We start from the raw sequence: 25,859 nt of genomic DNA on the forward strand, positions 1-25,859 counted from the left end.
CAGAAAGGGGAGCAGGCAAATGTGTCCTGGATCTCTGAGTCACCAGGAAAAAGCAGCCAGCTTTGTTTTGTTTTTATTTTGGTTTCAGTAAAAACATACTTCCCACTCTAACTTTTCAAACTTCCACGTGGCACACAGGGGGATCAGTTCCAGTTGATATAAGCCTGGATGAAGAGAGGGAGGAAATAACTTAATTGCTTTAGACTTCAGTTCAGCTGGAGTGGAGAGGAAAGAATCAGTGTCCCTTCTTTGGAATTCAGCAAGAAGGTCGTGTTGTTGGTGAGGACAGAGCTTCTGCAGGTTTTGTGGAGGTACTGTATGGAGCACTGCAGGGCACTCACAAAACAGGTGGCTTTATATTTAATATAGTGACTGCTGTCAGGGAAAAAAAGCTGTGTTGCTTTCTTGGGAATATTGCTGCACTTTGAGCTTACAGTTAGCAAATATATCTTCCTGTTCTTCCACCAAGAATGGGAAAATAAGAAATGTGAGGCTTCTGGGCTGAGTGTCTGTGTCTCTGTGTGTGTGTGTAAGTGGTGGAAAGTTCTGATGTTACTGCTGTAATGCAGGGCATAGAAGATAAAGAAGAGATTGAGTGGATGGGGTGTCACAGCACACTGGGGACTTTGCCTGTTAGACATTTGTACTTTCAGCCTATTGATCCCTGGTCCCCAAAGATCAGTTAATGTGTTGAAAAGGAGAGAGAGTTAGAGGGGAAGGAGATAAAATGCAGGAAAAACTGCTGATCTATCTGTTCCTAGCTAATTTGAACCAGACCCCCAGAGAATGGGAGGACATTCCCACCTGGAATTCAGATTTGGGTTGAATGCAGCTAAACTCAAAGATGTGGTAACGGTGCAGCTCCAGTGTCCTGCAGTGAAATGCAGAAGCACACACACTGTCTCTGTCTCTCTTCTGCCAATTCCTGCATGCTGGCTCTTGGCTTCGCTCACAGATCTTACAAACTGTGCTGACAAAAGTAATGGGAGATTGTTTATTTCCCAAGTCTTTATATTCAGGCCATAGCTGCTTCCTCTTTCCTACTCACATTTTCCTATATGGTGACTTTGGAAAATTCCTCTCTGATTTCGCTGGGAAGTGCAGGAAGCTCTCACTGGTAGAGGGTTGCCTGTTTCTCTCTCCAGTTCTGCTTCTCACATCTGGAAAGGATCTGGCTTGGAAAGGGGAGACTCACTCTGAGCTCAGTGCATGTTACTGACATGGCATGAGCTGAGAGAGCCTGTGGGGGCAAGAGAAATGTTCTTCTCCATTCATCTCATTTCTGACAGCAAAGGTGAGTTTTTCTATTTTTTTTAAAGCTGGCTTGTCAGACATTCTGCAGCAGCAGCCTCCCTTTCAGCTGCAGCTTTTAGCAAGGATACTCAGTGTAACAAATTCAGTTAACCTGTTGATTTTGAAGGAGAATCTTCTCCTTCAGTGAATGTTTTTCCCTCTGTGTGTGTGTGTCCTGTGGGAATGTGTGTGGGGAATGATAGGTAACAGAGATGAGATATTTTGAAAGTGATTCTGTTGTTTATTGGGAGCACTGTAATCACTGAGAGGCATTCAGTAACTCCTGAAACTTCAGTTTACCTCTTGAGACTGTGCCTTTTGTAGCAGTCCCGTGCTGTGAGGCACTGAAGTGCAGGTATCACTTGTGTCTGGACTCAGAAAGATGCAGCCACAGAAACCTCTGAGCTGGTTTCAGTGTCACTTCAGTCTTTGGGTGGCAGGACCTGCTCCAAAGCCCACCTACAGCAAGGGAAGGGGACTGACTCTTTCTGGTGGGTTTTGAGCTACTCCTTTAGAAGCTTTCTTAACAAGGCTTTGAATCAGGCCCATGGGAATGAGTTGAAGTGGAGTGAGTTACTTCAGCCTTTCTTTGAACTAAAAGAAAATCACCATCATGCCTGGTTTTACTGCCTGCACTCCAGATGTATACAGATGTTCCTCTATCCAAAGTGTCTCCCTGTGCTAGAGCAGCACTCCTTCCAAAGGCATTGTAGCAGACACTTGCATATTGATGAGGGGGTGACATTGCCCCAAAGTCTTAGTGTGCAATAGATAGAATATTTCATGTTAATTTTCTAACATCTTTTGAGCAACAGATGTAGAAAAGCAGCATTTTGCAAAGGTAGAGAGCCCAAGAAAAACCACAGTGTAACTGTGCTATGGGAACAGTGTCGATACTGTTACAGCAGATCTGATTGAGACCTGTATATGCAAGGTTTACTGCCTATAGTTTCTTTGGCAAGTATCTGTAAGGGTGAGCTCTTATGTAGGAAAAATACTTTCTTACAGATCTGAAATACTTTCTGAGATTATTTTCTCTGAGATTTCTGAAATATTTTCTGAGATTAGGTCACCAAATACTAAGGATTTTACAAATCTACTGTTGGCATACTCATATGGCCAGTTTTGGTCTCAGTGTTAATATCTGCCACACAAGGAAAGTTCTATAAAAGAGATGAATTTCATTATATTCAGCTATTACAGATATGGAAGCTGTAAAGTAGTGGAATAGGGGAAAGAGAGATCAAGCACACAATGATAAATGCTTAAAATCACCCACCCAGCATGTTTGTAGCAAAGACAGGACTAAAGCAAAACCAGCATCCATGTTTTGGGATGCTCTGCCCTGTAGCCCCTATTGCTCCCATTTCTTCAAGTACAGGTCAGTGTTTAAAAAAATTACTTAAGTCTTCAATGGCTGTGAGTGAGAGCAGGATGTCTCCAATGCTTCCCAAGCATCCAAGCTCTCTGTGAGAGCTCCTGGTGCAAAGCTGCAAAGACTTGTGAATGATGTAAATGGAGACACAGTTCTGACAGCTGCCAGTCTGGTTCTGTGGAGTTCTTGTTTCTGATGCAAAGAAGGAATCTGGGTTAGCAGAGGTGAAGAGAGTATTTATTTGATAAGGTCATGAATCCATTGTGCCTTTTCACCTAAAAGATCAGCCTTTCTCATTGCTGTCAAATCCTTCTGTGAAAAAATAGCTGAGAGGATAAATGGCAAGCCATAACCAGCTCTGACTGCAAACCTTTATGTATGAAATCTGAGAAGGGCAGCAAGTGGGACCGAGGGGGCTGGGTTAGGGCCAGCTGGCTGCTCCAGTAGATAATCAACTTCTGTTTGGATTATTTTAACCTGCTGCCAGAAAGATAAAAGCTGAACATTAGCCAAGTGTTTTAGGTTCAGATCAGCACCGTCCAAAATCCATAGGAAGCCCGTTCTGTTTTCAGTAGCTGCAAGGTTTTGTTATTGTTCAATGCACGTGTAACAGCCCCTCTGAGAATCACTCCTGACCAGCCTCTATGTTTAAATAACGAGAAGAGTTTCTTCCTATGGAAAACTGTGAGGAACGGTACGACAGACAGCCACATTGAACTAACATTGCATAACCTCTTCCCTACATCTGGGGGATCATCTGGCGTTTCTCAATATGAAAAAACCAATAAATATCTCGGGGAGTCGGGGCCGGTGCGGGGGATGCTGCCGGGCCGCCGGCTGTACCGGGACCCACTGGTTGGGCAGCGCAGTCCCCAAAGTGCCTTGAGGGGCCGCGAGGGCGCCCCGGGAGAGCGGGAGGGCGGCGGGGCAGGGCCCGGCCGGGCCGGGGCGGCGGGGCTGGGCCGGGCGCTGCCCCGCGGGGCTGACCCGCTGTCCGGCCCGCAGGGGCGATGCCCGCCGGCGGCCGGGCGCTGCTGGCGCTGCTGGGGCTGCCGGCGCTGCTGGCCCTGGGCTGCGCCGCCGACAGCGACTTCGCCGAGGGCGGCCCGGAGCGGCGGCGGCCCGGGCCCGGCCCCGCCTGCCCCCGCGACTGCGGCTGCACCCAGGAGGGCGTCGTGGACTGCGGCGGCATCGACCTCAAGGAATTCCCGCTGCTGCTGCCCGAGCTGACCAACCACCTCTCCCTGCAGGTAAGGGCGCGATCCATCGTCCCCCACCGTGCCCTCATTCCGGCCCTGAACCCCGACTCCTTCCCTCAGTCCCCTCTCGGCTTCCGGCGGGAGCAGCAGGTGCAGCAGGCTCCGCTCCTGGTTATCGGCATGCTCTCCCCTCACATCCAGGGAAGGGAAAAAGAGCTCCACATTCTCTCTCAGCTCCAGGAGAAGAATTTTTCTCCAAGCTAACAATTTCTTGTTTCTCCTTTGGCCAACCCAAATTTCTGGTGGTGCCCTTCTGTTTTGAGGTGTCTTTGAAGAAGATGGGCTAAATGGCAGAGAATTCTTTGGGCAGCACGGTGTGTTAGTTCAGACACAGTGAGCCAGTCCAGAGGCAGGGCCAGCCCATGTCCCCCACTGTCCCCCCTCTCCCTGCGGCACATGGACTCAGCACGGAGCAGGTGTGACAGGGCCAGTGCCACCCATCGTGCCGAGTGTCACGCCTACAGCAAGTGGTCCTGCTCCAGACACCTCATGTCTTGTCATGAAAAGGTCATATAAGATGTGAGATTCCAGCTTTAGGAAGAAGAATCAGGATGTCCTAGACTGTCAGCAGGTTTCTATGCTCTGCTCTTAGTTACTTGATTCCTGTGACCAGCATTTGGGCAGGTGTCCTTTCCCTGCTCTGACACCTGAAGGGCCAGAGCATGGCAGCCCTGTGGCTGTGCCTCCTTGGAGCAATGGCAGTGCTTGAAGTTTTCAATGCCTGGCCCTTCACCAACTGCTTTTGGTCTATTGCTCCCATCTGTCAATTCTGTCCAATGGATGAAATGCAGATTTTGTTTAGAGATTTTCAGTTAGAAAAACTGTAATATAAGCTGGCACCTTCCTCAGCAGATCTGTCCCAGGCGTGTGTTAGCCTCTGCCTCTGCTACCAAAAGAAAAGGAGCTTTTTGGAGCTGCAGCTGTCACTTTCTGTGCACTGGCCTGGCTTCCAGGACAGTGGGGCCTCGACTGATCCCCTGGATGCTGAAGCCAGAACCACTCATTAATGGCTGGAATGTTAATCAGCATGTTAATGAGAATCTGATGGCAGTCACCCCTGACAGCACAACCAGTGCAAGTGAGCCTGGTTTGTTGCTCCCTGCCCGTGACCAGTAGATTTTAAAACAACCCATGAATAACAGAAGCCATAAGCTTGGAAATCCACCCTGCCAACCTTGTAACAAATGCTTGCTGCAGCTACAAGGTTTGGCTGTGGCAGATGGACTGTGGGCCTTTCCAGGCATAATCACACTCTGTGTGCTGCTGGTGCATAAGCTGGATATTCCTGGGGATGAGCAGAAGTCAGGCTTTCAAATGCTCCTGGGTTTGGATGTTTTTGGTTTGAGATCTGAATTTGGCTCATTATGAGAGAAGTCTTGACAGGGATTTGACATGGTGGGTTCACTTCCAGATTTGTTGAAGTTCACAGTCTGGGTTTACTGGGATCCTTTTTGGATTACTTTGTTGATGATTAATACTCTCCATTTTCTTAGAATAACCAAATAGAAGAAATCTTTCCAGAAGAGCTTGCTCGTCTTTATAGACTGGAAACTCTCAATTTGCAAAACAACAGGCTAACTTCAAAAGGTGAGCCACGGGGTAGACAGAGCCTGTGCCTCCAGAGCAGCAGCTTATGCAATGAGGCCAGTGACAGCTGATAAGGAAAGCCAGGGTGATGGATTGCTTGGTTTGCTGTGAGCCTCACTCCTCTGGCCATCTCACAGAGCATGGAGACACTTTATCATCTGAAGCACAATACTCAGTGTGGAGGAATGCAGCCCTGCTGAAGCAGTGGAGGAGACCTGGCAGCAGCTCGTGTACTGTGGCGTGAGATCTCCTCATCCAGGAAACTCCCTCTGCTCCCACAGGCACTTCCATGCAATGCACTTGAGAACCAGAAACGTCCACATGCTGAATGATTTCCTCCTGAATGACCTTGTTTAGTTCAGTCTAGTCAGGCTGGGCAGTTTGGTCCAGTTTTGTCCTTGTCAAATTTGGTATGAATTTATGTGTGTATTGCAAATAAGGACATTTCGACCCTTCTCAAACCATTTTGATTTTTGTAGGCAGGTTTTGCTTGTTCAGTCTCATGCTTATTAGAGAAACTTAACAAGGGGTTTAGTGAGGAAACTAAAAGAAACAGAGAAATTGGAGTAAACAGTAAGAGAGGAGGATATGGGATACAAAAGATATAATTATTATTAATTGATGTGTCACCCACTTGATCTGAATGCTCTTGTTATCTTTACTGAAATGACAGAGAACAAAATTTATTGAGAATGTGGGCATATTATACATGGGCCCCAAGGCACAGCAATCTTACATAGCACAGGGAAAGCTGTGCTTATTATATCCAGCCTTTGACACTATTACCTTTGGGCCTTCATGTTTTCTTTCACAAGCTTCAGTGCAGCCCTGAGTTTCCAACGTGTTTGGACATGGAAAATAGCTTTGCCTTTGACAAGTGCCAGGTGAAAGTGTTTCTTGCAGGCTTTCCATTGTGACAGCAGTTGTGCTTGTGTCATCAGCTGGATGTGGAGTGACTCAGTTGAAAATTAATCATTACTGGGGGAGGCTAAGCCCTGAGTTGGAGCAGCTCTCTGAGCTGGTTACTGTTTGGATACCTGAATTGTGAATCCTCTTAAAATCTGGGACCATTTGATGTTCTGATTAAATACATGTGACCACATTCAGGTTTCACCAGCTCTCTGAGCTGGTTACTGTTTGGATACCTGAATTGTGGAGGAGCAGAGCAAGAGAAGGGTTGTGACATGCAGGTTATTTTAGCAATATAGTCATTCATCAGGTTGATCTGATCACTAAGCAACCTCAGATTATATCCTTGCAAGAAAAAAGACTTGAAGAATCTTATGCAAATTACAGGAGAAGGTTCTCAGACAGTGTGGTTGCTGCAAGCACCGACAATCAGCCATAAGAGCAGGTCTGCACAGCTCTGAACCTGACACCTGCCAGTGGCCTTGGCCACAATCCTTGTGTGATCAGGATTTTAAATAGTCCTCCACTGCTCTTAACAAGTGTGTATTGTTTGATTTGATTTGTGGGTTGGTTTTTGCTTTTCCCAATTAAAAGAGACACCAATAGATCTGAGTCAGATTGTTTCAGTGGTTATAAAAAGTGTTTCAATCTCACATGGAAGATACTGAGAGGGAAAGCTACCCTGTGGTATTTTCACTCAGAAAAGCAGTAAGGTGCTGATGTCACTGATTAGTTATTCCTGTTTTTAAGGGTTGCCAGAGGAAGCATTTGAGCATCTGGAGAACCTGAATTACCTGTACCTGGCAAACAATAAGGTAAGAGACTCTGAAGCCTTTCAGAGCTCTTTTCTAATTGGGTTCTGAAAATTAAATGAGCAAGTTGTCAATTCTTTTAAAATGTATATATTACATAAGTAAAACTGTGCTAAAATGATATTCTAATGCAGGTTCATCTAAGGTCAAAACAGTATGTGAATTTTAGAGGCTACACATGCAGGTATATTTTGAACACTTGTTTATTTGTGCACCTGGTGAAAAGATTCCCTTGTGTAGGGAGGTACAGAAAGCCCCTGCATGCATAAATTACCACTGCCTTCAGTAGGCTTTGGGTCAGCTGCATGCAGATTTGGTTCCTGCCTGTATGTGGGTAATGATATGAAATTCTGCCTTACCAGATGAGGCTGGTTGAAAAAATTGTGAACAAACACATCCTACTGCCTGTGTTTGAACCATGAAGATCTGTGAAAAATGCCTTTTTCCCTGACTCCCATTCTTATTAGGTTGGATATGGGGAGGATACCCCCACACAGTGAAACTGTGCCAGTCATTAATTGATTCTTTTAGCTGCAGTGATAGGAGCTGAATTTCTTCTTTTGATGGAGAAGATTCCAGCTGCTTTCCTATTGTGACCTAGGTTGGATATATTGACAGAGCACATCTTTCCTGCCAAAGCTAGGAAATGAAATAGCTTCTCATATACCCTTGCATCTGGGTGGTTCCTGTTATGGCTTCTTTTATTCCCAGTGGTTGTCCACAAATATTTGCTACAGAAGAAATTAGGATCCACAGAAAAATATAAGTTAAAACATCAGGCAGAGCTTCTTTGTCTACAGAAATCCTGCCCTTCCATCCCACCCTCTCTCTCTCTGCATGTCTGTATATATATTTTATTATCCTCTTAAAATCTGGGACCATTTGATGTTCTGATTAAATACATGTGACCACATTCAGGTTTCAGTCAGGCCAAGACACATCCAGAATCACTCCATACATTTCTGTATGGAGTGATTGAGAATAGAACCCATTCCTAGCACAGTAACATTGTGTTCTTTTCTCTCTTTCAAGCACCATTTCCATGTAACAATCTTGGCAGTTAATAACTCCATAAAAAGGAACAAGCCAGACTGTGACTAATATTCCAGAACCTAGCACTCTGATTTTCCCTGTGTAACAAAACAAAGTGTTTGGTTTTTCTGGCTTTGCTGCAGAGAGAAAAGAATCCCAAAAGAAATTGCAAACATCAGCGAATGTCACAAGTAGTTACAGCGAGAAGTTGTGGACCCACAAAAATAACACATTTCTTTATAAATCACAAGCCAGGACAAACCAGATTGGCTTCAGACTGCATCTCCTCTGCAGCAGGAAACACTGGGGATCAAGTTACTGTGGTGTCTGGAGGAGAGCAGGGATTTGCTGGTAGTTTGCTTCTTGTTTTATGGATTATCTTAATGCTGCTTCATCTTACATTGTGATCCCATCAGATGTAGCTAAATCATCTTTCATTAAACTGGCACAGTTGGTCAGAGAAAAGAAATGCAAGAGACTAAAAGCATTCTGTGGCCTGTGAGTAACAAGTACTTCAAGTAAAGAGTGGATGCTGTAGTTTCCTTTGTAATTTTTCACCCCACTCTTGTGTTTTGTATCTCTCAAACAGAGTGCACAGTAAACCTTGTTAATGAGAGAAATTGTTCCACCAAACGATAGACTAGATCCTGAGCTGTCATGATTGACTATAAGCAGGTGATTTTGGTGACAGAAGGTTTACATTTCCCCATATCCTCAAAGTGATATGGGATTCACCTCAATCCAGCACTTCTGGTTTTATCAAAGCTTCATCCAAGCAAGAAAAATCCGAGCAATTCAAATCTGGTAATGACTTTTGTATTTACCTTCTGAATTCATTAGTTAACAGTGGAGAAACACTCTGTCATATGGAAAGGAAGGTGCAGCAGGAAAGTTGAAAGAAAATTGCAGTAGGAGAAATGACAGATTGCTTCTTGTTAGGCAATAAATCAGACAAAGCTATTCAAGTCAACTTTATTTTTGCTAACACTTAAAACAATCTGGCATGAATCCTTCAAGAAGGTAATCAGTGAAAATCGGTCTCATGACCAAGTGCTGAAATGCCAAAGCAAAATCCTGAGCAAGTGAAAACTCTTTTTGGATTAAACATCTTTTTCTCTTTCCTCTTTCTTGTGGTTCTTATGTCTCTCATTTCACATGTCTGAGCCATGCCCTTTGCTTTGTACAAAAGTTATGACCTAATTGACTGGAGAAAAGCTTTAATGTACCACTGTGTATGAAAATGATTAAGTCTTGTTTCCTGTGTCTGAATTGTCAGTGTTACATCATGGCAGAGACTTATGTCTTTCTGAGGCACTGTCAGACCTTCTCAGTCAGAGATGAGTGCTTTTATCCAGCACCCAGCAATCATATCTCCAGATCAGGAGGTGAGAGATTACCACCAAAGCCAAGAGCAACTGCAGGAATATGCAGAATGGCTCATTCCAGTGCTCACAAACCATCTGGAAATGCTGATAGGAGTGTGATTTGTGGGAAAGATCTTTTTGTGTGTTTGTGACACACAAATGTTTAAGACAGGCTAAAGATGGAAGTTTTGGAACAGCTGAAAATGAAAACCAGTAAATAATGTATTCTTTTTTGAAAAGACTGTTTTATGAGTGCAGTAAATTGGAAGTTCATGGATGGAGTTCATCAATGCACTCTCGACATACCAGTAGAGAGGGGCGTAGGCAGCCTTTAGATAAATACATAGTTTAAGGATTGGGTTAGGCAGTTCTCCAATAAAGTGTCTCTTCTTTCACACACTGTTCATATCTTAGATATTTTTGGTTTTACACTATTATTCATAACCCACTGCAGTTTTATGGTAATAAAAGCTTGAAAAATATGGTTTATCATTATGTGAGTCTTGCTGTGCTTTGTAGGCTAAAAGGACAAGGTTCTGTTTCACACAACAGAACTGTGAGGAAGATCACAGATTCCATAAACTTCAGGCTAGAAGGAAAATCCCTTCCATTGCCCCAGTCTCCCATGCTGATCTCAAAGAATTCAGTATCTGCCTTTGGAGTGCACATAAAACAGAGTGGTCTCATTAGTACTGCAGTGAACACCTGTAACCAGGGTGGCTGCACCTGCTCACTGCAGTCCATTGTCTCACAGCATTGTGGTAACAAATTGTTTCCCAAGGGCTTTATCTTGATACATAAAGCTTCTGGGTGTATGCTTGCCAGAAGACTGCCCTCCATCCAGCCTGGATTGTAAGCTGTATTCTTGGTTTGTGGGTGAATGACTTTGTTATTAACAGCCACTCAGTGAACCTGGCTATTGTATTACCTGGATGCTCTCTAAAACTGAGCTTTTTTTGATCATTGCTTTTTACCCCACCAATTTGTTCAGATGCAAGTGTTTCTAGGGTTAGCTTTTAAAATAACTGATAAAAGCAGCAACAAGAGCAACACATTCAGTCCTATACCTGTTGTCAGCTATAAAGTTTTGAGGACAGGGCCTTTCTGTACTTCCCGATGCATCACTTGTTTATTGAACAAGGTATTGCTGTGCCCTTTGCTTTGAAGTGCCATTCAATATTCCATCATTTGGCTCAGAAGTGTCCTGGTTCTTTGGGAATCCCCCCTGCAGAGATCAGCATAAATGGCTGCAGTGGAGCAGAGGTGTGAAGTGACACCTCCCCTCCACAGCACGCTTTGGTAGGAGAATGAGCACTGGGTCACTGTGAGGGGGGCTGGAGTTCTTCTGGCACAGCAGACTGAGGAATTAGGAAGAATAATAAGCAAAGTGTTTGCTCTCTGAATAACAATTTCTTGATTTCTTCCACCAAAAAGAGACAGGACCCTTCCAACCAAAACAAACATTTTCATATCTTAGAGCAAAAGTCTGTCTCCTTCCTGGAGAGATTAGTGAGTGAGGACAATTTGTTTTTGTTCATGAAATCTACATTCAGTTTAATTTATCTTTGCCTGTTTAGGAAAGATAAATTTGAAAGTGTTTTGCTGCTGCTCTAATACTTGGTTAAAACATTTGCTACATTTCATTGGAACTCCCCTGTACATTTCTTTTACAGCTAACAGTGGCTCCAAAATTCCTACCAAATACCTTGATCAGTGCAGATTTTGCAGCCAATTATCTCACTAAGATATATGGGCTCACATTTGGACAGAAACCAAACTTGAGGTAAGGGACTGGGAAGTAAAACAATACTGGTGTTCTGCCACTGCTTGGATGCAGTTGGTGGGTGATAAGAAAATATCTGGCTAAACTATATTATTGCCTACTTGTGTTTTTGGAAAGAAGCTGTTTGTTATTCTCAGCATGAAAAATCAAACAAACACATTCCAAGGGCTTTTGCTAGCTGCCAGACACTTCTGCAAATATCAAATGAAGTTGTCCCCATTTTATTTGTGTATTTGAGTTGAAAAGAACAATTATGTTTTTCAAAATGGAGATTAGCTGTCTAAAAATCTCTAGTTTTATTACAGTCTGTTCATTTTTAAAAGTAAAATCAGGTGGAGAGGGCAGTACTGAGTGCAGTATAACTCAGTTCTATTCAAGGTAAGCACCTCAGCACATTCAGAAGGGGTTCATACTCCAGATCTGCTGCCAAAGGTCTCTGCTAGGTTCAGGCTGTGATTTTCTCATCTGGACTGACAGCAGCACATCCATGTCAAACCCAGAGGCACCCAGGGCACCTCCTGTGAGCTGTGGGCTTTGCTGAAGGGGTTTTGAGTGATCTGCAGCATCCACACACTGCACCAGGCAGATCCTGCAAAGACTCCCAGACTGTTGGGAGCAATTTGTGCAGCCAGGTTTGGAAGCAGTTAATTACAGCTGAGTCCCTACAGCCCAGTCTTGTGATGAATTGAAGAACTTTCCATTCCCACTGAATTCATTGACAGCTGGAGCTGCTCTGCACTTCCTGGGCCTTTAGTCTCTCAGGCTCTTGGAAGCTGAAAGGGCTGAGTCACTCACAGATTTCTGGTGATATCTCATGATGAAAGAAGCTGGATTTATCCATGTTTTCCTCCTTAATCTCAGGTTGAGATGCTGCTGTCTTTTGATTCCATATTAAAATTATTGACTCTTCTGAAGTGATTTTCACACTCTTCTATATCAACACAAATTTTAATCAGTACAAGAGCTAACTGATTTCCAAGGTTACTCATATAAAATCCCAACACAGTTGTTTCAGTTGTTTTTTTGCCCCCAGCAGAGTTCATGATTTCAGACTGATTATTTGGAGAGTAAGTTTTTCAGAAAGGCAAATATTTGTGAGTTAAAAGTACAGCTGACCATGCAGGGTAAACAATACTTCCAGTGTAGCTCTGAACTCCCTGGAGTGTGATCACACAATTGTATTTCCATACTGAGCCTTTCCTTCCTTCCAGAAGGATGTTGCCAAGTTCTCTGCTACTGGTAGAGAATCCAAGAACAAGTTAAAAAAGCTCACTTGACACTTTTGCAGTTTTAACCTCTCTCTACAAATTTAGCTGCCTGCTGCATCTGGGGGTAACCACAGGAAAGGAAGAGGTAATCAAAGTCACTAAAAGCCTATAATTTCTTCTGTTAAAAAGAAGTAAAATGAATTAATTTAGCAGTTAAGCCAGTGAAAAGGAGGATAACTTCATAGAGGTACATTGCTTTGTACAGAATTGAAACCTGTATAAGGATGAATCAGTTTCTGAAAATCTGTTTGGAGAAACTATTTGGTGAGTATTAAAGGTTGAAAGGAAGAAGGGCAAAGGAAAAGTAAGAAACTCTGTCTCTGGATCCCAATGGCTCATTAGAAAGCAAAGCATAGAAAAGAGAAAAGTCTGCCAGACTGAGTCAATGTCTTTCTGTCAGTATCCTATTCTGAGTTCTAGGAGTAGGGGAGGAACTGTTTCCTGGGGTGTTTCCAGCCTTCACGGGAGCAGAAAGAATGGAGGGTTGAGAGATGGTCCTTTTACAAGACCTCCAGGCTGATTTTGTAAGTGCAAGCAGTCCAGACTCAATTCCAAATAGAAGTTAAAGGTAGGGCTGTATCTGTTAAAAAGAGATGAATTCTAACCCTCTGAGTGAGGCCCCCACACTGGCATTCTGTGTTTCTAAGTACTGCAAAGTCCCAGGCTTGCACTCAGTTTCTTGTAAAGAAGTTAAGGCCCCTTGTGAAATTTGTATTCATGTGCAGGTTTGGATTTTGAATAGACATAACTTTCAGAGAATGTTGGGGCTGACCATTTGGTTTTGCATCTGTATCCCTTGCTAAATTAAAAAGTACATTTTAAAAACAAATCTAATTATCTCAAGAAAAGAAGAAAATATTGAAATTAAGTTTTAAACTAAGCTTTCTCTCAGTAAACAAAAACTCCAGATCTCCCTATCTGTTGAACTTCATCTTTTGCTTCCTTCCAACAGATCTGTGTATCTTCATAACAACAAACTTTCAGATGCTGGGTTACCTGATAATATGTTCAATGGCTCTAATAACGTGGAGATACTCATCATGTCCAGCAATTTCTTGAAGTATGTTCCAAAGAATCTCCCTCCAGCACTATATAAATTACACTTACAGGTAATGGCAACAACATTTTGTAATCCTTTAGGATTGTGCCAAAGGACTGTGTTTGTGTGGGTTTCACACCACAGGGCCAAGACATCCCAGTGGCCCTGGAAACATCCCCAGGCCCACTTTAAGGCTTGCCTGTTGTATTCTCATCAGTAGCTGTCCCCATCTCCTTCCTTTTTTGTCCATGAGCAATAGTGTGTTTTTGCAAATCACCAGAACGCTCACAGGGGGCAGAAATGCCTTTCTGTGTTTGCAGAATCAAACACAGAAATTGGACTGTAAATCCCTGTGTGGTTGCATTGTTGGTCTCCTCCCTGCATGAAACAATATTAATACATATTAGACCAGGAAGTGCATCATTCCATGGCCATGTCTCCATGACCTCCCAGGTAAGTTTGCCACTAATGCCACTTGTCCTGACAGCTGCTTACCCACTCTGTGAGTAAGCACTGGCTTTGCTCACTGACTCATTTCACACAGACCTCTGCTTTCCCAGCACCAGTGGCTGCTGCTTGCTACTGAGCTGGCAATGCAGTTTGGATTAGGCATTCTTTATTACTGCAACTCCTCTAGCCATAGTGCAATAGCAGAGCTGTGCTGTTAACTACTCTCCAGCATTTTTGATTGCATGTCATCTGATTCTGATAAAAACACTTCATCATGTCTGAGCTGGAGATCTGAGCCTCAGCAATGGGAGAGCCACAGCGGTGGGGAGTCCTGGGTCTGCCTGCTCTGAGTGTTGACAGCTCTTTGGACATGCAGAGACTGGAGTCTGTTATCAGCCCTGGACTGAGGCAGCTCTGTGCTGCCTCCCAGCTCTCTTTTCCCTTGAAGGTTTCACCAGAATTCCTGCTAAAGTCTTCTAGAGAACAGGCTCCTCTAGCCTGAAGAAAAGTAAACACAACTTTACTTTAAATTGCTGGAATTTCTCTCCAAAGTATTTGTCCCCTGAATTTTTTCAATACTTACAGATAATCATTATCTCCCAAAGGGGTCTCACACTGTGAGGATTACTCTTTGAACTTGTCTCCTCCCCTGCTCTCCCCAGCTGTGTTAAGGACAGAGGAGATGAGCAGAGAAATAAGTGTTTTATTGGCAAGTGCACCATCTGTCAGTAGTAACATTTACCTTGATATTTTGACTGGGAAAAAACAGGACAATGAGAAATGAGAGGCAGCCAAAAATGGACCAAAAATATCTGACAGGTATACTTAAGATGTGATTTTTTCTTTTACTATTTATTGAGACACTCAGCCAAATTTGTCTGTGTTGGTTTCTACTTTATTTAAGTTGACAAATGACCAAATCTGGTCCATTATAAAGCTCCTTAAATATTTCATGTCTAGCCCTTCTGAAGTTTAATTGCCCCTGCTAGTTGAACAGAACCCAAATGTTGTGTTGATTCATGCCAAATACTGTGCTTTGTGCTTCTGGTGCCTCTAGAGCAACAAGCTGGAGAAGATTCCCAAAGGAGCCTTCAGCGAGCTTGCCGGGCTGCGGGAGCTGTATTTGCAGAATAACTACTTGTCCAATGAGGGAATGGACAACGAAACTTTCTGGTGAGACTGAGAGTGCACTGTGTACCTCTGTGTCTGTCTGCCCCCTCTGGGACAGCCGTGCATTACTGAACAAAGGACACAGTAGAAAGTAAAGTTATTCAAAGTTGGATATGTTATGCATTTCACTGCTTAGATGCAGATGCTGCCATTCAAGAGCAAAGGTCTGGGTGAGTGGTTGCAGAATTGTTTTATACAAAAGACAGAACACTGAACATTAGACTGCACCATTCCCTGCCTGCCACAGACCCAGTCACACTAGGTACTAAATCCCTTCTAGGAACAGCCACCTAGAACAACACTGAAAGCTACTCTGCTCTGCCAAAACAGTCAAAAGTGAGGTTACCTGGGACTTTCCAGTTTCTAGGGCACTTCACTGGGCATTAAAGCCAGACCTTCATCTTCACTGGAGGCACTTGTGTGTTTCTGTGGGGCTTGAAAGCAGCCCCACACACAGAGCTGTGAATTCCCCATGCCCAGGTGTATCCCAGTGCAGGTGGTTGCTGGAGCAGGCAGGGATGCAGTGGTGCTGCCCAAGAGCCAGATGGCTGCAAAAGCTTTGCTACCAACTGGTGCAACAGAAATAGCCTTTGGCTGTCCTAGATTTAGCCTGGGACTTAGCACTTCAGAAATTTAACAATTTTTTTTCTCTGCTTGCACCGAATGCTGTCTTTGTTCTACCTGAAAATCCAGACCACACAATCGGTCCTGTCCATAATTTAGTTCTGTAAACCCTCCTGATCTCCAGACACAAAAATATAACAAAATGTGCTTTCCATTTTCCATGCCCAGAAACCTCTCTTAGTAGTTTACTATATCTGTGTTGAGTCCACCTCCAGGTCATGTTGGACATGTAATTTCTGTTAAGGTATTCCCATCCTGGGGAAACCTTACAAATGGCAGCAGTGAAGCATTTTACCTAAAGATTATATTTGTTTATTCAGAGCATGCTTGGATAGCTGGAACAGCAGTGTAGTAACCAGTAAGTAATGTCTGTAACACATTAGTCTTCCTGTTTCCTGAAAACTCTCTGGTCATCTGCAATGGGTTATGTTGTGTCAAGTAGATTAAAACTCTAATTTGAGCTGAGAAACTGACTTGAAATACAAGGGAATACAGGGTTCCTCAGTCCTGGCTGTGGAACAACCATTGATCCATATCCGGTTGGTATAAGTGGCTGGTCTGAGGATTTAATTTAGCTTCAACTGAGACCGTGGAATCCAGATTCAGTAGCTTACACAAAGCAGCTCTAGCCCTGACTCACTTCCATAATACTGAAGGGTCATGAGAAGTTCACTACCTTAGCCTAGGACACTAAGTTAGCATTTCTGCTTTTCATAAAAGTAACATTTCATCATCTAGAAAGCAGACCTGCCTTTCACTTTCAGCAAATACTTTGAGAGAGACAGAAATTACTCATGCTCAGGCTTTGTTTCTGTGAAACTGAGAGCTAAACTCTGTGTTCTGGTGGAGGTCCCATAGCATCTTCCTTGTGGTATTTGTTCACCAAAATTGCTCATACATTGCTGTCTGGGACTGCAAAACTTATCTCAGGCCTCAGCTCCGTGGCAGTTTGGGTGTCAGTGGACTCTGGCATGTTCTCTTGTTGGTGTGGCTGGGGAGCAGTGGCAGTGCCAAGTCCCAATTCCTTATGGCAATATGGGAGCTCCCTGCTTTGGTGTCCGCATCACTCAAATCACAAGTCAGAAAAGGGCAGTCAGTAGTGGGAGCTGTCCTGGGTAAAAAGGCTCTAAAGCAAAATCTTTGAGCAAGTTGGTTATTGTTTCACCTTGCAGAATCAAAATGTTTTCTTTCCTGCTTTCCCAAGGAAATTGTCTAGTCTTGAATATCTGGATTTGTCCAGCAATAACCTCTCCCAAATCCCAAGTGGTTTACCTCGAAACATTGTCCTCCTCCACCTGGAGAAGAATGCAATTAAGGTGATTGACAGAGATGTCTTGACCCAAATTAAGAACCTGGAGTACCTTCTGCTCCACAATAACAAATTAAAAGCCCGAGGTATTCACCCCTCAGCCTTCCATGGCTTAAAGAAGCTGCACACTGTCCACCTGTACAACAACATGCTGGAAAGGATCCCCAGCGGGCTGCCCCGGCGAGTGAAGACACTGATGATCCTTCATAACCAGATCTCAGAGATCAACAGGAATGACTTTGCTACCACTTACTTCCTTGAAGAGCTGAACCTGAGCTACAACAAGCTCACAAGTCCCCAGATCCATCGGGAGGCCTTCCGTAAACTGCGGCAGCTGAAGTCCCTGGATCTTTCTGGAAACAATCTCCACACAGTGCCTTTTGGCTTCCCAAAGAACTTGCAGGTTCTAAAGCTGAAGGAGAACGAGATAAGCATCATCCCAAAAGGGACTTTGTCTGGGATGACAAAACTGAGGGAACTGTATTTGAGCAACAATAAACTGAAAGTAAATTCAATTTATTCAAGAGCATGGAGAGAACTCAGCAGTCTTCAGGTAGAAACATCACCTTCTCTAATTGTTTTAGTGATGCTGATATCCTCATCTGTCTGCCTAAATCAAATTATGTAGCACCAATACCAAATGTGCTTGGTCCTCGTGTTTTGGGGTTGCATTGTAAGTGCTACACACTCTGTTTCTAGAGTAGAAATGATGTGCTATTGTGCCAAAGGTGGGTACCTTCCACTGCTGGCCAGTCCAGCTTTGTGTCTGAGTCCTGACAGTGTCCTATATTTTTCAGAAAAACATTGGTGAATGTTGTAATTAAAACTGACATTGGGCCTTTCAAATAGCTTGTCTCCCAAAAGATTTAAAATCAGCTCTGAATAGAGACAGCAGGAGGAAGGAATGCATAAACAAAAACACTCTTAATTCTCAAAGCCCCCACATCAGCTTATAGTCAGACAAGCCAAGCTGTAGGATTTAGCAGCTCAGCTGGCTAAGGCACCTGGGGAGCAGCTCGGAGTCTGGATTCAATCAGCAGTCTTCTCATTTGCTTAATTGTTGGAGAAAGTTAAACACAAACCATAAGGCAGGCAGGAACAGTCACATTTGTGCTGAGCAAAATGACCTTTCAGAATTGTTACGCCGGCTGAAGGATTTGTCTGCATTTCCTTTTCGGCAAGGGCCCCTTTCCTGCAGTGAAAGGTATTGCCTGTGTCATACAGCAGCCACGGAGGGGGGATATGGTCAGGTCACTGCACAGCAAAGTGTGCACATCTCAGAGCAGATCAGGGATAAGGACATGCAGCATATGTCACACTGGCCCCCAGTGTGTTTTCAGACAATCCTGACATTAATCTATAGGAACGTTTCCCTTTCTGTTATGTCTGGGGATAACCAATACCTTGTTTCTCAGTTAATGTCAATCAGCAAAGCAGCAACAGTGTCTGCAGAGCTGTTTGCATCAGTTGCAGATTTGGTCCCTGGCTTTAATAATACCTTTTGCATTTGTTTGGTGCCACACTGATACATGTGTGAGCAAATATATTTAATATGCAAAGCAGCCTGGAAGGAAGATGCCATTGAAAATTACAGACTGCTGGGATTGCTTTTCTGCAGTACCTTAATAAAATGTAGGTTGTTTTATTTTCAAACAAAAATGGGTCATGATCCCTGCTGGGTAGCTGGAGTTGCTGGTTGGAATGATGAGCTTTCCTTCTCAAAGGTCCAGATTGACAATTATGTGGAACTTTTGTTCTACTCTCCCTTCCTTGCAGTCCATGTAAAGCCAGAGGTGTTGCTGACTCAACCATTGGCCATCCCCACAGCAAACCCCACTCCCACTAAACAGGGTTCAGATAATAGCACAGACTTAAAGTTCTGCTGGCATGTATGGCTGTTGCTTTTCTTTGGAACAGCATTAATTCTTGTTGGTTGTTTCCACCTGAATCTTTTTTATCATTAAGTGCTTAACTGTGCAGTTGGTTTCTGAGTTGTTGCACTGGAGTGAATTTGGCAAATAACCATCCATAAAGATCCTGATCATGCATATACTTAGTAAATACTTCAGTCCACACTGTTTCCATGGAAATCTGCAACTGCAAAGCAAGACATTTACATAATGGACTTGGCAGTACTGGGTTAACAGTTGGAGTCAATGATCTTAAAGCTTTTTTCCAACCTAAACAATTCAATCATTCTATGATAATTGTTTTCCAGACTGGCATTATGTGAGGAATAAAAACACTGGAATGAGGACAATTGTTTGCAGAAGTGTGGCTTTGACTAGTGGGTAAATAGTGTCAGGTTGGTGCTATGAAAATACTACAATACAGGATAACAAACATTTCTATTGATCCATTCTCTCACAAAAAAATTAATCTGAGAAACAACCATGACCTTTAGTCCTGCTGTCTTCATACATTCTCCATGTTAGAATATTTCCAGATGGTTTTATGTGTAACTGTACCTATCACCATCCTCAGCCAGCAAAGTGTTTGCAGTAGCAGATGCCAAGGAATTCTCCTGCATATCTGAAACCCAGCCTGTTTTTAATTTACTTAAACAGACATGGGCTAATGCCTGGGGACAGAGATAAAGAAATGTTGGAACTCTGAAACAAACCAGCATGACATATCATGTGAAATCAGGATGCTCAATAGGAGTGTAAGAGACTAGAATTATCTTGCTTGCTTCAAATTAGAGGTAGATTAAATGAGTTTATTCTATAATAAATATAACTTCAAAATTAAATCTCTTTCTGGTGTGTTTCTAATATTGAAATTCAGTTATTTGACCCCTTGTTGTCTCTTCCTTACAGTCACTAGACATGGCTGGCAACCAGCTGACATCTATTCCATTAGGCCTGCCAGAATCTCTGGAATATCTGTATCTCCAGAACAACAAGATCACAACGGTTTCAGAGAATGCTTTTGAATCCACACCCAAAATAAAGGGGATTTACCTCAGGTAAGGTCAAGCTTCCACTTCAACACACAAGATTTTTTCCTTCTTCATCTACTTTATAATTGCTTACTTTTTAGAAAGTATTTAAAATCCTTGTTTTCTGAACAAACATATTTGGTTTATACTAATGTGACAAAACTATATTTATCTGCTCAGAAACAACATGGATACACATAATAAACTCTTTTTAGAGAGCTTGTGTTTTCTATGCTTATTAGAATGGATTGGGCATGCCAGTAATTCTGGGCAATTAATGTTTAACACGATGTCATATTCCAATATTCAGCTGTGAGCCAAAAGTTTACAGTCCCCTTGTAGAAGTGCAGCTTTGCCTGTGTCTGTTGGCCCTGGATTTTGACAAAATCCCCCTCCAGTGAGGTGTGTGTGAGTAATCTTGGAGTTGTGTGCATTCCCTGGGTAGCTTTGTCAGAAACAAGTGACAAGTTACAACTGTGACAGTTACGTAGCCCAGTTTAGGGGCTTTGCTGGGTTCTTTCCCACTCTGTCAGCTGGATGAGGACTTTGTTTTTGTAGATGACAGATACTGACCTTTTTTTACACGTAATGTAAACTCACAGTAACAACTGACTGAAGCAGAGATTTATAGCACACTAAGGGAATCTGTCCCTGTAATATATTCAGTTCTAATCTGGTGGAATATTATTGAAAATATTATTTAGAAGTAATTTACGAATTCCTTAATATATGATTAAGCTGATCCAATGGCTGTGTTCAGAAAGTCTAGGCTGCAGAAGACTAAATATGGTCTTATTTTGACTATATGCAGCTAAACTGCCCTGTAGTTCTGAATAGTTCTGGAGCATACCTTTATGGATGAATGATTCCATACCAAGCAAATAAAATTACAAAGTCTGGTGTAAATTAGAGCAGTCTGTCTATTCAGCTGCTCACATTTATGAGATTTTAGTGAATGCTTGGATGTGAACCAGAAACCACATGCCACATTCTATATTTCTATATAAAGAAAAAAGGAATTTGCAAAACAGTTTTGCTAACATATTCAGGAGGCAACTCCACCCAAGCTCAGTCGTATTTTTAATGGGAGGCCATTAATCACTGCAGTGTTGTGAAACAATAATATACATTTGGAATATTACACAGAATACAATTCTAGGCATGTTCAAAAGTAACAGAGCAGTATATGTGACAGGTTCATAAACTGCAGATTAGTTTATTTGTACTCCTGGAACTGCAAATAACAGCTGAAAAATGACTGCTTTGTGTTTAAAGGGTTACTTTGTTTTGCGTTTAGTGGGTGAAGAATTAAACTGTCAAGGAATGACACAGAATTTTTTGAAAAATCAGTTATAGTTTAAAATATGGGCTGTGAAGCAGATGCTTTTCCTCTCTGGGAAGGAGAAAGGAGAATAGCAAGAGAAAGAATTTGTGGGGGAGGAATTCCAATATTATGATTTTTTTTCTTTCCCCATCCAGAGGAGTCAGCACTTCTAGAGTGCTGTTGTGAGTCAGTGTAAACTTAGAGTAACTTGGGTTAGTATAGAGTAGCTGCAGAATGGTTTCCTCTTAGTCCCCTAATTTGTGTGTTGTATATAAAAACGGGTTTATTTTAACAAGGGTGCTTTTTTGTTTGTTTAAGGTTTAATAAGATTGCAGTTGGAGCACTGAAAGAAAGTACCTTCCAAAACCTGAAGCACTTACAGGTACTGGATATTGAAGGGAACCTTGAATTCAGCAACAGTTCAAAGAATAAGGACGACTCAGAAGAGGAAATGGAAGATGAGGAAGAGGAAGAGGAAGAAGAATGAGATAAAATGTGAACTCACACAATCCCATCATGTGGGAGGTAACAGCTGTAGTTGAGTTAAATTAAGGCCCCAGTTTTCAGACTCTTGTGTAAATAATTCCAATTTACACACATGATTGAAGCATAACAAGTGAGTGTCTGAACCCTGAACTTAAAGACTTCCACTAAAGCATGACTGGGAATCACAAATCAAAAAGGGAAAATTCAATATTTTGTAAAATGAAACAGTATATATCTGTTTAATCAATCTTCTTAATGGACTGTTCTTATTGGCTTTTGTTTATAGGCATAGCAGACACAGTAGTTAAAGATGCAGGTCCTTGTTCACTAATTATGATAACAAAAGATGCAAAGGTATTTCACGATACCTTTGAGCAATTACTTCAAAAGGAAAACAAAGAACAAACTGTGAAGCTTGCTGATGCAGAAGACATGAGGTGAAAATAGATGACAAATTAAAGTAAGATTAGACCCATTGGTGTCTGTTAAATGTGTCATTAGATTACAAACTCTGTCTCAAGCAGTATTTAAATCACTGACCACTCAGAGGAGAAAAATAATGCTATACTTAGTGTATTTCTTATGGAAAGAATAGCATCTCTACTTGAATCTCTTTTCAACTGCAGGAAAAAAAGATACAGGGACAAAGATATTTGAAGAATATCCCTTCTTTTCATAAGAATAGTGATCTATTTACTGCATCTCTTAAGCATCTTATGTTCAAAGATGATGAGGTTCAGGATTGCTCTTTGCTTCTGGAGACCTAAGAGTGGCGAAAAAATAGTTTTGTCCCTAATCAACATTTTGTCACTGAGAATGACACAAGGAATTGCTAGGAATAGTGCTAATAAGCTTAAAAGATGATGGGGCTTGAAAAGGGCAGAAGGTACTCGAGAAGTCAAACACTAGCCCTACTGGCTGAGTTATATGAAAACTTTGTTAAACAAGAAATAATTTATATCTACAGACTTAGGGTACATTCAAAATCAATGCTTCTCTGGTTTAGCTTTGGGACATGTGTGATATGTCAACAGGTACTATGTTTGTCTTATTCTGAATTCTGTATTCCATTATATAACTTATTTTATTTTTCTGTTTTGCAGGAAAACATATGGAAAATACATATATGTCTATGTGTATACATCTATATAGATATCCAGAGAACACTTAGCAAAACGTGCAATGAATTATGCAGAAACTGTTGTGGCACTGGGCCAGGCTCATGGAAGACAGTGTGTTTCAGTGCCTTATTCAGGGAGAGACCCTGAATGCCTTTCCAAAGCTTCCAAATCATCTTATACAAGACCCAGGATCATAAGGGATTGCTCTGGAACTCACAAAAGCTGGCTTTTGTTTCTTCTGTTTCTCTTCCCTCACTGTTTCCATCTGTAATAACAATATGGGACTGTTTTGAACACAGGCCTTCAAATGCCATTTTTGTCACTGCATTTTAAGTGAACCATGTTTATGCCTCTTTTCTTTTCCTCCACCCAAAAGAAGCTGTTCTTGGCCAGGGCAGATGAATATCTGCAGTAGTTTCAAGTGCAGAGCAGTGTATGAGGCATTTTGGTCATCAAGCAGCAGTAATAATTCTGGATGCAATTATTTCTCTGTTATAACAATGTGTATATTTGGATGAGAAAAACAAAATAAGGCTGGATCCCGTAATATTTTATCTCTACTGCCAAAACCTGCAGTATATTCCTGTTTTAGAAAGGTTTTAAGATAAAACAATGCTCTTGTGAATATATATATAAATACATATATAAAATGTCTGCCTTCCAGAGTTTTGGTAAAGTTTCTGTCTTGCTGTTGTTTGCCCATGGGGCAGTTGGGTGAATGTCTCTGAAGGTGTGATCAGAAGATGGAGTGGCAGGATGGAGTTTAATGGTTGTGGTAGAATTTTCCACAGTGCATCTCATTCCCACCCAGAGGCAGGAGTGAGACTAATGGGGGAAAAGAGATTAGTGAGTGTGGGCTGTCTTAGGAGAAAACCATTAAATATCAAAAGCAATTTGTTTAGTTCAAGTCTGGAGACAGTGCTTGCTGTCATACTCCCTTAAAGCTTCCCATATTTTATGATGTTGAGTGTTGTCAGCTCCTGTTGGAATCAGAAAATAAGAAACCAAGGAAAAGAAGACCTACAGAGGTACAAGTTTCTCAGTTGCTTATAATGTCCTACATCTGAGGCAGCTAATCTGCTTGACAAAATGGTCTTTTCTTTTGAGGATTTCTGATTGAACACATGTTGTTTTGCATACTGCATTCCAGGATTGACTTGGAAACACAGTTGGCTTAATTTTTTACCAGCTGTTTTCCTGCTGGAGATCTAGTTCCACACTCTCCCTTTGGTTTCCCATAGCTCATGACAGTAATTTCAAGCTGTTGTTCCCTACCTTAGACAATTCAACACACTCATTAATCACAGAAGGAAAGACTGCTTCCTGAAAAAGTAAAAGCTTGGCCCCAGAAATTGCAAACCCACACATTTTTGAATATCAGCTATACAGCTGAGCAATAAAATACCCTTCCAAGTGACTGCTGGGATGGATTTCTATGTAAAATGTCTACAGAATGTAGCTCAAGTCCATTAGCAATCTCCATCTCCAGCAGACTTCCAGTGGAAGTTCTGCCAGACTTCTGTGAAAAAGACCAATTTATTAAACTCCTGAACAAGCTGAGAATATGCAGATTTGTATAGTTTTATGGAGAACTGTTCTATTGTCTTCAAACGTCTGTCCCTTGGATTAAGATTCTGTGAAAAGTCAGATGCCTCAGACTTCTTTGAATCCCTTGAGAGTCTGATGCAGTGAGTGCAGGAGTGAAGGTTCATTTTAGCACCTGTAGAATCAGGCCCAAAATGTCAGGATGACACATGCGCTGTTAAGCTTTTTGAGCAAGCAGCAGCCTTTGCCAAAGGAGACTCACCTACAGTTTAAGGTGCATATAGTGTAAAGTTAGGAAACACTTATCCAAGTTTGTTTCCAGTAGCTGCACACTGAATCTGTCCTTTAAATAGGGCACTGTTTTCCAGCAGCAAACCCCCCCCAGAAACCACCACCACTCTTACCCAGTAAAAGCCTCAAATGCTCCAAGATTCTTTGCTTGTTCTGTAAGAGATTGGTGAGGAAGAACCACAGGCCTTACTCCTCACTTACCTGGTATTATCAGCACCTATGACATTGGACATAATGCTGTCAGGCCAAAATGGTAGTTTATTTCTTTCTTTTAAGGGAGGAAGAGATGCCATGACAGATCCTGAGGAATCATCAGAAGTCCACGGGACTAAGCCTATGTATTTTTTGACTGTGGCTGGTAGCCATTATCCAAAAGTCCAATCCAGACCTTGTATGGCAGGACCCAGGAACAGGCTCTAATTTTATTATTTCCTTTAGTGAAAATGGGAGTTGGGAAGTTGGCCTTTTCTTAGGCCACAAAGAGGCAACACAAACATTGCTTTCCTGTAACTTCCTTCCTGTAATTTGCCTGGATTTGGGAAAGAGAAGGATAGAAAGGTTTTAAGGCTGAGATAGATGTATGAATAGTGAAAACTTGAAGTCTAAAACATTCAGTTGGCAATTTTATCCCTAAATATGCATTTGTGCATGCTTGCTATTCCTGTGTGGTCTGTATGCAGACTGAGGTCTGGGTTTATTTGCCATTTTTCTTTTAAAAGCCATGTTTCCTCATTACAGAGAATACTGCACAAAATGGGGGGAAATGGGATTTTTCCGAGCTATGATTTTTCACGGCGACAGGAGTACAAATGCAGCTTGAGAGCTATAAAGAATTAATCAGGTGCCAAAAATAGCTGGTGGATAATGAGCTTTTATT

The 25,859-nt window shown here is 42.3% G+C and overlaps 1 protein-coding gene across 5 annotated transcripts; it reads left to right on the forward strand.

The window, feature by feature from the left end:
- PODN (podocan) lies at nucleotides 1–23,809 on the forward strand. Of its 5 annotated transcripts, XM_071436753.1 has the most exons (12): nucleotides 2–311; nucleotides 1,146–1,294; nucleotides 3,674–3,918; nucleotides 5,421–5,514; nucleotides 7,174–7,238; nucleotides 11,305–11,414; nucleotides 13,635–13,791; nucleotides 15,229–15,344; nucleotides 17,170–17,827; nucleotides 20,094–20,242; nucleotides 21,858–22,064; nucleotides 23,129–23,809. In XM_071436753.1, the coding sequence occupies exons 2-11, from the start codon at nucleotides 1,210–1,212 to the stop codon at nucleotides 22,024–22,026; spliced, it is 1,848 nt and encodes a 615-aa protein (XP_071292854.1). In that variant the 5' UTR covers nucleotides 2–311; nucleotides 1,146–1,209; the 3' UTR covers nucleotides 22,027–22,064; nucleotides 23,129–23,809. The 5 variants fall into 5 exon arrangements, with proteins under 5 accessions (XP_071292855.1, XP_071292854.1, XP_071292853.1 ...); XM_071436754.1 differs by having other exon boundaries at nucleotides 1–1,294; nucleotides 21,858–22,071; nucleotides 23,135–23,809; XM_071436752.1 differs by having other exon boundaries at nucleotides 2–1,294.
- The last annotated feature ends 2,050 nt before the right edge of the window (nucleotides 23,810–25,859 follow it).

The sequence above is a fragment of the Agelaius tricolor genome, unplaced genomic scaffold (genome assembly GCF_023055355.1).
Source record: "Agelaius tricolor isolate 1412-34295 unplaced genomic scaffold, bAgeTri1.0.p SCAF_11, whole genome shotgun sequence".
Taxonomy (NCBI): domain Eukaryota; kingdom Metazoa; phylum Chordata; class Aves; order Passeriformes; family Icteridae; genus Agelaius; species Agelaius tricolor.